We start from the raw sequence: 12260 nt of genomic DNA on the forward strand, positions 1-12260 counted from the left end.
TGCTCAAAGGGATATTCAATATGTGCTCTTTATATTTTTACCCATCTACCAACAGATGCCCTTCTTTGCGAGGCATTGGAAAACTTCCCTGTTGTTTGTGGTTGAATCTGTGTTTGGAACTCACTGCTCGACTGAGGGACCTTACAGATAATTGTATGTGTGGGGTACAGAGATGAGGTAGTCATTAAAAAAAAAAAAAAAAAGTCATTCAAAAATAATGTTATACACTATCCATGCAACTTAGTTGTTGCATAGTTGCTTATCAAAGGGGATGAATTGACTCAAGACATTTCAGATTTTCCTTTGAAATTAATTTGTAAACATTTCTAAAAACATAATTCCACTTTGACATTATGGGGTATTGTGTGTAGGGCATGGGTATTGGGGTATTGTTGCCCTCCTACGGCCTCCTCCACGTCTCCTGATGTACTGGCCTGTCTCCTGGTAGCGCCTCCATGCTCTGGACACTACGCTGACAGACACAGCAAACCTTTTTGCCACAGCTCGCATTGATGTGCCATCCCGGATGAACTGCACTACCTGAGCCACTTGTGTGGGTTGTAGACTCCGTCTCATGCTACCACTAGAGTGAAAGCACCGCCAGCATTCAAAAGTGACCAAAACATCAGCCAGGAAGCATAGGAACTGAGAAGTGGTCTGTGGTCACCACCTGCAGAACCATTCCTTTATTGGGGGTGTCTTGCTAATTGCCTATAATTTCCACCTTTTGTCTATTCCATTTGCACAACAGCATGTGAAATTTATTGTCAATCAGTGTTGCTTCCTAAGTGGACAGTTTGATTTCACAGAAGTGTGATTGACTTGGAGTTACATTGTGTTGTTTAAGTGTTCCCTTTATTTTTTTTAGCAGTGTATATAGCTAATTTTGTGACGTTTTGTTGCAGTCTGACAATTTTGACAGGAACTATCTAAAATATCACAAAATGTTGGGGACAGATTTCAATTATTTGTTTTGGTGTATATAACATTTACCAGAGAGAATGAAGAAATGGACAACTAATTCAGTCGTTTTGTTTTCATTTGAATAATAACATATTACATCTTTCACTGTAAATACAAGGGTCTTATTAATTAAATAAGAAATGTAATTACTTAACTCGCTCCAAAATAACTTCACAGAGTCACACATAAAAAATTAGTAATAAGAAGAATTTCCCTTCTTTATCACAGAAAAGGCATGTCATCCAAGACAACAAGTTATTGCAAGAGTATATTTTGTGCAAGTTAAAGTTAAAGTTCATTTATTTTATTTTATTTGATATACCAAATTTGTGAAGGAGAAACCAAGCTTTGTTCCATTCAATTTCGGTATATATGCATTCCAAGAATAATTTCCCTCTAGGAGAGATCTTGTTCTTGGAGTTAAAAATGTATCTTAAGAGTGTATTATTACATTTCTTATCCAGCAGGGAGCAACCTTCTAACATAAGTTGTGCATCTATCTTGACATGTTCTCCAAACACAAATGAGATTTTATTAATTGAGTAAATCCTGAAGGTATTGCTTTGCATGCTTAGTATTACATTCTTTCTAATGCATTGTGAAGTTCTATGTTTTTAAGAACTTTCTATAAGATAGTATTGTCCCTTCTTTATCAAATAAATCAAGCACAAATATAATATTTCTTTCATACCACTTAGAGAACAACAAAGACTTGTTTTCAACATAAATGTATTTGTTGTTCCACAGAAGGGCTTTGTGTAGGGAGAAGTTGTGGACATTACATAGTTTCCAGGCTAAAAGGGCTGTTCATTAAATTTGGACCGTTTGATTGGTAATTTTTCTGGAGAAAAGTTGCACTTCCACAAAAATTGAAGACAACACAATTTCATGGAAATGTGACAGGAAATTAAGTACCATATAGATTCAGAGCTTAAGCGTACATCTTGTTATCCAATTTCCTTTAATGGTATTGTTGATATCATTTAAATCTAGTACTTCAAACCCACCGTCAGTCTTTAGTTTGATATTACATACTTCTTAAGTTTGTGTTGTTTATTTTTCCATATAAAGTCTAGGAAAATGTTGTTGATATCTCTGAGAGAAATTGAGATGTTGACGGAGAGTATTATTTTTCGCCATTGCTGACTAGCTAATCTCGGGGATAACGTTAGTCTCGCGCTGAACTGCGCATGTGCAGGCGTCAAATCATGCGTCAAATTTCGATATAAAATAGTACTTGACAAAAATTAAAACGTATCAGTTTCTCACTTTCCCCGAGATTGGAGTAAAAATGTGTTCAACTACTTATGACATTGGCTCCAATCTAAGTTGTGACTTTAGATTTCGAAAAAAAATAACAACTAAGGAAGAATTTTTCACTTCTCTCATTGACTTCTCAAACTCTAAACCCCGGCCATTTCAGTTTGGTCAGTTCGCAAGCATTTACCAGAAGTCTTGCGATGTTGCGCCTCTGGGTTTAGAAACTCTGTGGTAACGTGATCGCCCACACACTCCCGCAAAGTACCTGGCGGCATGCACAAACAAACAAAGAAGAAAATTCTAGCCGGACACGTTTAATATAGTGTAACCACTCTGGGTTTATAAGCGCAGAAATCGACTCTTCCGCACGAGCATGATTTTGCGGTACAGTCGATAGCGCGCCGGACTTCGGGCTAGAAGATCGAGGGTTCGAGACCTGCTGTCTGTTTCATTACAATACGTACACCCGTTTCAGCTTTCTTATTTTAACTCGGCAACTATACCTCAGTGTGAGCTCATGCTTTTCGCTTACAAACTTCAAATGTAATTTCCCCATCTCTTTATGAAAAAGTACTCTGGATAAGGATATTCATTTTGAAGTATGCCGCCATCTTATGACTGAGCCATCCGAGGCACATTTTGCTTCACGCACACAAGGACCTAACTACCATGCTGACCACCAGCATTGTCAACCGTGCTCAGTAACCATTGAAAGTATTGCGCGTGTTACCAGATAGCGTTGTGGGTATTTGAAAATGTTTACTTTTATCATTAATGTAGTGAGTAATTTTGATGTTTTTTCAGAGGAAAAATAACAAAAGCGTTTTGTCAGTGTCTTACTCTATGTGTACTGCTCAGATTTGGTGTTGTCACCATGATTGAAAAGAGTATGCTCGTGGTACAAGAGCTGGTGCGAATGGTTTTTTACAGCAATACTATATTCTTAGGGAATATTTCAATAGTTTTGTTCTTGGAAATTGTGTTTCTAAAGTGATTGGTCTCGCAATCCACGATGACGAGATTTGATACTCTCTTCTGTGCGCGAAGCGGGCAGAGGTTGAAGAGTTAATTCCTCTGATCACTGCATTTGATGACCGTTCAATAACCGAAGTAAAGACAGTTTAAAGTTGGAGATTCGACGGATATTCGCGCTTTCAAACCTCAATAGCTTTCAAACCACTTGAGCCACAGACTACAAATAAGTGTCATGATGTTGGAAAAAATGCGCAAAACATTGCAGTGGTCTTATTTTCACGATTTGGACATTAATTCGATTTCCAAAGCTAATAAACATGTGGAAATGTGAGCAACATTTTGTATTCCAAATTGAATTAGTTAGGGAGCGTAAACAATGTACAAACGTTTTAAACATTCAAATTTCAATAGCTCCTTGGTCATGTGACCTACTGACTTCAAACAAGGCTCAGAATGTCCACTCAGTGGGCCTACACATTGCACACCCTTTAGTTTGTCCATTTTCATCTCACATGGTTTTACATGAATTTTTACAAATGTATAATTTCAATAGCTCCTTGGTCATGTGACCTAATGTCCACTGACTACCCTTCTATATTGCTCACTCTTGTTTGTGTACTGTAAAATCACGTGGTGTAACGTACATTTTTCATAGTTTCAAATTTGCAATAGCTCCCAGGTCATGTCAATTACACACCTAAGAAGCGTGCAGTGTATATACACCCATATTGCATAACCTCTAGTCATGTATCTTCTATATTGTTGTACATTAATATTAGTTTGACAATTAGGGGGTTCAGTCCAATGTTGTGTTTACCCTTTTCTTTAATATTTATCTACAATAATTGGTAGTTTTAAGTACTTATTTTCACTGTTTTTCACTGTTCACAATAGGAGAGAGACAGATAATATCTCCTTTCGTCGTTAATACCAACCATAAAGGAAAAGGGCAAAGTACGAGAGTCATGCTATTAATTGTCCAAAGCAGGGATGGAGAGTGAGCTAGTGAGGAAGGCTGCAGTGGGTTTGCTGGTCAATACATATACTGAACATGTAACCACAGTAATGTTGGCCAGTAAATCAATGAATAAAAATGTAATATTGACGAATTAAACAGACATTGTAGACCTTTAATCTTTTCCAACATGTCAACAGACAGTTAACTTAAATTAATTATGAAACATTTCACAGTGTTAACTTTCTCTTTATCCCTGGTTGATGTACATTTCAGAGCATATTCAGTGTGGATGGGGTATAGCATACATTTTCAACAACAAAGACTGTACTTACAGTTTGTGTTCTTTACTCTGTTGAACTCTTTTGTCTTCATTCCTAGGCACAGCACATGGAACCACCGTTGGCATGCAAAACATTCAATCAAAACAAAGCTTAACACGTTATAAATAATATCAAATATCAATGCAGTATGACGAATGACGAATTAGCCATCATTGTGTTATATCATAAATTGTCTTATATGTCGTCACTGTTGTCAAAAGATTATAAATATGTTAAATAAAGTTACTAACCCAGTCAGTCTTTGGGCCACATCCAGGTTCTTTATCAGTGGCACACATGAAGCAGTTGTTGGTTTTGTTGAACTCTGAAATCATAGGCATGAACTGAACATATGGCTGTCCCACACAACTACATAAAACGAAAGAATTTACATTTACTTTGAATTAAATGTAATTACATACCAGACATTTTTAGTATATCCTCAGCCATTTCTTTCCGCAGTTGCTCCATGTGTTTTTGAAAAATCCATATCAATTTGGGAGGGGATGTTGGGGAAGTTCTGTGCAACTTCCTTGGCCATGTCACGTTCCTGACCTGTTTTCCATTGTTTTTGTATGCGTTTAGTTGGTCAGGGCGTGAGTTGGGGTGGGCATTCCAAGTGTTGTGTTTCTATGTTGGGTTTAATGTGTTGCCTGATATGGTTCTCAATTAGAGGCAGGTGTTTGACGTTTCCTCTGATTGAGAACCATATTAAGGTACGCTGTTCTCACTGTTTGTTTGTGGGTGAATGTCTTCCGTGTCTGTGTATGTCGCACCACACGGGACTGTTTCGTTGTCGTTCGTGTATGTAGTCTGTTCCTGTTCGTGCGTTCTTCGTGTTATTATGTAAGTTCCATGTTCAAGTCTGTCTACGTCGTTTTGTTGTTTTGTAGTTATTCAAGTGTATTTCGTGTCAGTGTTCATCTTGTTTAATAAATTCATTTATGTCTTCATACAACGCTGCGTTTTGGTCCGACCCTTACTCCTTCTCCTCATCCGAGGAGGAGGAGGTAGACAGCCGTTACAGGCCATCTACACCAAACAATTAAATTGAGTTTTTGACCTAATTGTCACATAACAGCTAACCATTCATTATTGAAAATATAACTATCAAACCTGCATTAAAAAGACCCCACAGCTGAAGGTGTCCTGCTGCATAGTGTGAGTTATTTCCCCTCCTTTCCACTTTATGTCCGCCCAGTCGTCTTTTCCATGGCAGGATCTTCTCATTTTGAAGTATTCTCTTTTTTATGTAAAAATCATGGAATTATGCTTAGTTATAGGCATAGGCAAATGAATACACAAGCCAAATTTGTATGCTGTTTTCCTTATCACTATAATCTAGTAGTAATTTATTAGTAGAGGTAATTTCCTTTATGCCCAGCCTACACACAGCCTAAATTATAGGCACTGAACCATTTACAGGACAATAATAACAGTAGCATATAGGATCCAACCCTATCACAGAGTGAATAAATGTAGAGCGTTTGTAGACTTTAAGAAAAAAATATTAAATGACAGTTTCATCAGTACGTGCTTAAAGAAAGTCATATCACAAAGATCACAGATGACAGTGCCCACCAAATCTATGACAATTGTCGTAGCTGAATCAGAATTAGTTAGGTAACATAGATAAATAAGATGTTTTATTTACTTTATACTTGTCATTAGAATGTCTTCTTTTGGACTATACTGTTGGCAGTTGCATTTTCCTTTCTTCTCTAGGGCAGAGAGGGGAGAGGTCAGGCTTGTCTTTTACATGTCTGGTAATATGCAGAATATCAGAAAGGGAGAAGTCAGGTTTGAACATTGTCTTCATAATGAATATATCTGTGAAACCATGTGAAGGGCTCCACTATGTCTGTACTCCAGTCATTCCCTCCTTTTCCCATTGGGGGTAGGAGTATGGCAGTGTCTGGAACCATTGTATTACCCCTCTGATGTTGCACTTATCTTTCATAGTATATGACCTAGAAGCTCACTCCCCTCCGTGAGCTTGTCCAGGAGGGGGTGTATTTGAGATGGAAGTATCTAGAATTGACAATTGATATATGCCATTGGATGAGGTAATGTTTTGGTACTAGGAAGTACCAAGAACGAGAAGTAGAACCTCGTCTAAGAGACCAAACTGAACGATAATTTATAGCTAATGCTATCTGGCTATGGGATACTACTCTTTCAAGTAAAAGGCCCTTTGCGAAGTTTCTAAGATCTGTGGTTCGTCATGTGAGTTGAGAGGGGTGTATCTTGGCTATAAAAGATACTAAGTATTCTTTTGTAAGCACTCTCAGAGAATTCATTTATAGACACTGAATTGATCTGAGAGTCAAAGGGCTATGGTGAAGCTCATATAATTAAAGATGGAGTTTAAAATATAACTCTGACGTGTGTGGTTTGTAAACTCTCCTCATTTAGTAATACAGGAAATTACCATGACACAATAGAGAATGAATACCTCATCCCCATACTGTATTTTTTTATCTTGCTCCTTTGCACCCCTGTATTCTCTACTTGCACATTCATCTTTTGCACATCAATCACTCTAGTGTACAATTGGTATATTGTAATTACTTCGCCACCATGGCCTATTTATTGCCTTACCTCCCTTATCCTACCTCATTTGCACACACTGTATATATACTTTTTCTATTGTATTATTGATTGTATGTTTGTTTATTCCATGTGTAACTCTGTGTTGTTGTTTGTGTCGCACTGCTTTGTTTTATCTTGGCCAGGTCACAGTTGTAAATGAGAAGAATGTTCTCAACTAGCCTACCTGGTTAAATAAAGGTGAAATAAAAAAATAAAAAATGTGTACAAAGCTCTCTCTCGCCCTCCGTTTGGCAAATCTGACCATAATTCTATATTCCTGATTCCTGCTTACAAGCAAAAAGTTAAGCAGGAAGCACCAGTGACTCGATCAATAAAAAAGTGGTCAGATGAAGAAGATGCTAAGCTACAGGACTGTTTTGCTAGCACAGACTGGAATATGTTCTGGGATTCTTCCGATGACATTGAGGAATACACCACATCAGTCACTGGCTTTATCAATAAGTGCATTGAGGACGTCGTCCTCACAGTGACTGTACGTACATACCCCAACCAGAAGCCATGGATTACAGGCAACATTCGCACTGAGCTAAAGGGTAGAGCTGCCACTTTCAAGGTGCGGGACTCTAACCCGGAAGCTTACAAGAAATTCGAAACAGGCAATGTGTCAATACAGGACTAAGATTAAATTGTACTACACCAGCTCCGACACTCATCGGATGTGGCAGAGCTTGCAAACCATTACATACTACAAAGGGAAGCACAGCCGAGAGCTGCCCAGTGACACAAGCCTACTAGACAAGCTAAACTACTTCATGCTCGCTTCGAGGCAAATAACACTGAAACATGCATGAGAGGACCAGCTGTTCCGGACAACTGTGTGATCGCGCTCTTCGCAGCCGATGTGAGTAAGACCTTTAAACAGGTCAACATTCACAAGGCCGCAGGGCCAGATGGATTACCAACTGGAAAGTGTCTTCACTGACATGTTCAACCTCTCCCTGTCCGAGTCTGTAATATCAACATGTTTTAAGTAGACCATCATAGTCCCTGTGCCCAAGGACAGTAAGGTAACCTGCCTAAATGACTACCGACCCGTAGTACTCACATCTGTAGCCCTGAAGTGCTTTGAAAGGCTGGTCATGGCTCACATCAACACCATTATCCCATAAACCCTAGACGCTCTCCAATTTGCATACCACTCTAGCAAATCCACAGATGACCCAATCTCTATTGCACTCCACACTGCTCTTTCCCACCTGGACAAAAGGAACACCTATGTGAGAATGCTATTCATTGACTACAGCTCAGCGTTCAACACCATAGTACAATCAAAGCTCATCAATAAGCTAAGGACCCTGGGATTAAACACCTCCGTCTGCAACTGGATCCTGGACTTCCTGACTGGCTCCCCCCAGGTGGTAAGGGTAGGTAACAACACGTCCGCCACGCTGATCCTCAACACATGGGTGAGTGCTCAGTTCCCTCCTGTACTCCCTGTTCAATCATGACTGCACGGCCAGGCACAAATCCAACAACATCATTAAGTTTGCCGATGACATGCATTTGGTGGTTGATCTACTTCTATTCTGTGGGTGGCACTGTGTGCTCTTTTCAACGGATGGATCCCGGACTCTCCGGGGCTATGGGATCCGGGGGGTCGGGGGTGGTCTGCCGGGCATTGGGATGACAACCCAACTCGGGATGAGGAGGGCTTTTAGCGGGTGGAATAGTGGTGACCAATTGGAGGTTTACTTAGTAGCAATGCAAATATCATGGTACAGCTATATAGACACTCAATCATCATGTTACTTTTTGATGGAACGTTTACAAACATATATTTTGATAAATAGAGTTGAAACTTGTATCTCATTATGGTAAGTGGTGAAATAAGTATAGCCAGTTATAATTGTAATGGCTTAGCAGATAATAAGAAAAGACGATCAGTATTTACCTGGCTAAAAGAGACGGAATATAATATCTATTGTTTACAGGAAACTCATTCAACAACTTTAGATGAAGTTTTGTGGAAAAAGGACTGGGGGGGCAAAATATATTTCTCACATGGGCAAAGAAATTCAAAAGGGGAGATGATATTAATTAACAGTAATTTTGATCCAAATGTGCAAATTGTCCAAACAGATCATCAAGGTAGATGGATTATTTTAAATATGTTATTTGACAATAAACAGATATGGCTTATTAACCTATACGGTCCAAATAATGATGATCCAAGCTTTTTTGAAAATATATATAAGAATTTATCAACTCTACAAGCAACACTAGACTCTATTATTATGGTGGGAGATTTTAATACGGTCTTAAATACCTTTATTGGACCGGAAAGGAAATAACACTACAAACTGTAGGCACTTAATGAAATCATGAATGTCATGGATATATTGGAATTAGTAGATATATGGAGGCTTAAATACCCTAACCTAGTTAAATATACATGGCAGAGGCTTAATCATGCTAGTCGTCTTGATTACTTTCTTATGTCATTCTCTCTGGCACCAAAAATGAAAAAGAGGTTGATAGGGGACAGAATGCGGTCAAATCATCACATAATTGGTATATATATTTCTCTTAAAGAATTTCCACGTGGGCGAGGATATTGGAAATTTAATCAAAGCCTACGTGATGACAACTTGTTTATAACTAGGACAGAAGAATTTATAACAGAATTTTCCCGACATTACATAGGTACAGTAAATCCCCTTATTGTATGGGACACACTAAATGTGCCTTTAGAGGCCATGCAGTTCAGTACCCTTCTATAAAACAAAAGCAATTTAGATCAAAATAGTCCATATTAACAAAGGAAATTAATAACACTACCTACATGTACTGATTACCTCAATTACTTCCACTAACCTTCATTGACTCTGTACCGGTACCAACTGTTTGTAGTCTCGCTATTGTTATATTACTGCTGCTCTTTAATTACTTGTTCCTTTCATTTCTTATTATAATTCGTATTTTTTAAACTGCCTTGTTGGTTAGGGGCTTGTAAGTAAGCATTTCACTGTAAGGTTCTATTCGACGCATGTGACTAATACAATTGTATTTGATCTATTGAGCAAAAGAGGCAGCATTTTACGCCACCTGCCATGTACACCCGTTAGACCAGAAGCGGTTCAACTCGTGCATGTGCTGCCCTGCGCTCGCTTACCGACTGGAGTCTGGGGAAGTATTCAGGACTGCTTTCTTTTCGTTTTCAAAAGCATCGGGAGGGAACTGCGTGTCCTTGAGTCCGTGATTGACGTGAGAAATCGTGAGGATAAGTTTATAATTTTTGTTAGGATCGACAGCAGCATTTGGCTTTTCATTCAGACTAGGGCAAGGATTCTACATTCACCACCGGACCACGACAGAGGATTTAAACATGTAAAATGCATTTAAAAATGTAGAAAACGCCTGCTGGCAGACGACTGGTCCAAAACGGCACTATTCATCCCAAGCCGTGAGTCAGGACTTTTTGTCCGGAATGGAAATGTTTTATCGGAAAGCCTTGATGATCTGTGCTGAACTCACCCTATCCGTTAAAACATGAAACATAAATGATGTTTAATATTGCTACAGATAGGGGAACGTCCAGGTCATTCTCTAATAATTTAGAGGATTTTGATTCCATACGCAGGGTGCTTCTATACAGGTCAGTATATTGATACATGCTATGCTATGGCAACGACCAAGGGAGTTGATATGAACATGTTTAGGTAAACTATTTGCACTTTCTTTGTCTTTCTTCTCGCATTCATTGCACTTTTGTTTGACTGTTGTTGCTTTGTCCAAAGCACCCTTAATGCCATATGGGATTTTAAAGGGGATTTAAAGACCTCGTGCAGTTCGTGAGGATGGGGAGGGGGCGAACTAAACATAATTGGTGCTCCTGCCCATCTATTCAGAGTGAGATAGCGTGTTAAAATGTCGCAATGTTTTTGATTTAGCTGCGTTTGTGATTTTATTAGATACTTTGCACATTTGAGATACATTTGTATCTCATATTTCCAGAGCGTTTCAGACAAATGTTTCGCTTAGTTTAGGCATAGTCAATAAGAGGTACCTAACACTAGTTTAGATTTTTGTTACTATTAACGTTGTTACACTGAAACATTTATTCAATCAACCTCTTTTTATTGCACGCGTATTAGTGGCTAGACGGGGCACGGGGGATTCTGTGTCCCTACTCCCTTGTCTGTTTTCTACCCTGCTAACGGAAAGCTTCCATGTTGTCAAGGAAACATGAACATCAGCCAACCACACTGAGACAATTTGCGTCACGTGGCGTAGTTGAAGAGCCCGTATGCAGACAACATGGCGATAGACTGCCAATGCTCACAAAGTAGAAAGTAGCTCAAACGTATTAGCTTAATGTTTAGAGTTATGACCTGTATCATCTTGTCGAACACATTTAACGAATGGAATTATGACTACTAAAGATTATAGCGGGAGGCTCGAGCCCCATGCAGCTGCGCGTAAGCAACCGAGACGGGAGGGCGACGACAGGGAGGAACTGCATGACAACGGGAATGATAGTGAATCAACATCATCAAGTTACTGTCAGTCCGACTACTCGGAGTAAGATAACCCTGTACATTATTGCTTGTTGCTTCCAAAGAGAAACCCTATATTTGAGAGGGCTATGGTATTGAAGGGCTGCCTGACTGTTTGCAAAATACAAATCATATCAAATTGTATTGGTCACATACGCATGGTTAGCAGATGTTAATGCAAGTGTAGCGAAATGCTTGTGCTTCTAGTTCCGACAGTGCAGTAATATCTAACAAGTAATCTAACAATTCCCCAACAACTACCTAATACACACAAATCTAAAGGGTTGAATGAGAATATGTACATATAAATATATGGATGAGCGATGGCCGAGCAGCGTAGGCAAGGTGCAATTGATGATATAAAATACAGTAATACATATGATATGGGTAATGTAAGATATGTAAACATTATTAAAGTGGCATTGTTTAAAGTGACTAGTGATCCATTTATTCAAGTGGCCAGTGAGTGGGTCTCAATGTAGGCAGCAGCCTCTAAGAGTTGGTGATTGCTGTTTAGCAGTCTGATGGCCTTGAGATAGAAGCTGTTTTTCAATGTCAAGGTTCCAGCTTTGATGCACCTGTACTGACCTCGCCTTCTGGGTGGTAGCGGTGTGAACAGTGGCTCGGGTGGTTGTTGTCCTTGATGATCTTTTTGGCCTTCCTGTGACATCGGGT

At 39.1% G+C, this 12260-nt stretch overlaps 1 protein-coding gene and 1 pseudogene across 4 annotated transcripts in view; both read left to right on the plus strand.

Annotated features, from left to right (window-relative positions):
* The first annotated feature begins 3154 nt into the window (after positions 1-3154).
* Positions 3155-3355, plus strand: LOC129835827 (small nucleolar RNA U3; annotated as a pseudogene).
* Positions 3356-10502: 7147 nt separating this feature from the next.
* intu (inturned planar cell polarity protein) overlaps positions 10503-12260 on the plus strand; it is a 51627-nt gene continuing 49869 nt past the window's right edge. For 2 of the 4 annotated variants that reach the window (XM_055900965.1, XM_055900967.1), the window contains exon 1: positions 10503-10684. In XM_055900965.1, the coding sequence (XP_055756940.1) occupies positions 10590-10684 (95 nt within the window). In that variant the 5' untranslated portion in view covers positions 10503-10589. Of the gene's footprint in view, positions 10685-11321; positions 11611-12260 lie in introns of those variants that run through there. The other 2 variants (XM_055900963.1, XM_055900964.1) reach the window with 1 other exon arrangement.

This window comes from Salvelinus fontinalis, chromosome 36 (assembly GCF_029448725.1).
Source record: "Salvelinus fontinalis isolate EN_2023a chromosome 36, ASM2944872v1, whole genome shotgun sequence".
NCBI classification, from domain to species: domain Eukaryota; kingdom Metazoa; phylum Chordata; class Actinopteri; order Salmoniformes; family Salmonidae; genus Salvelinus; species Salvelinus fontinalis.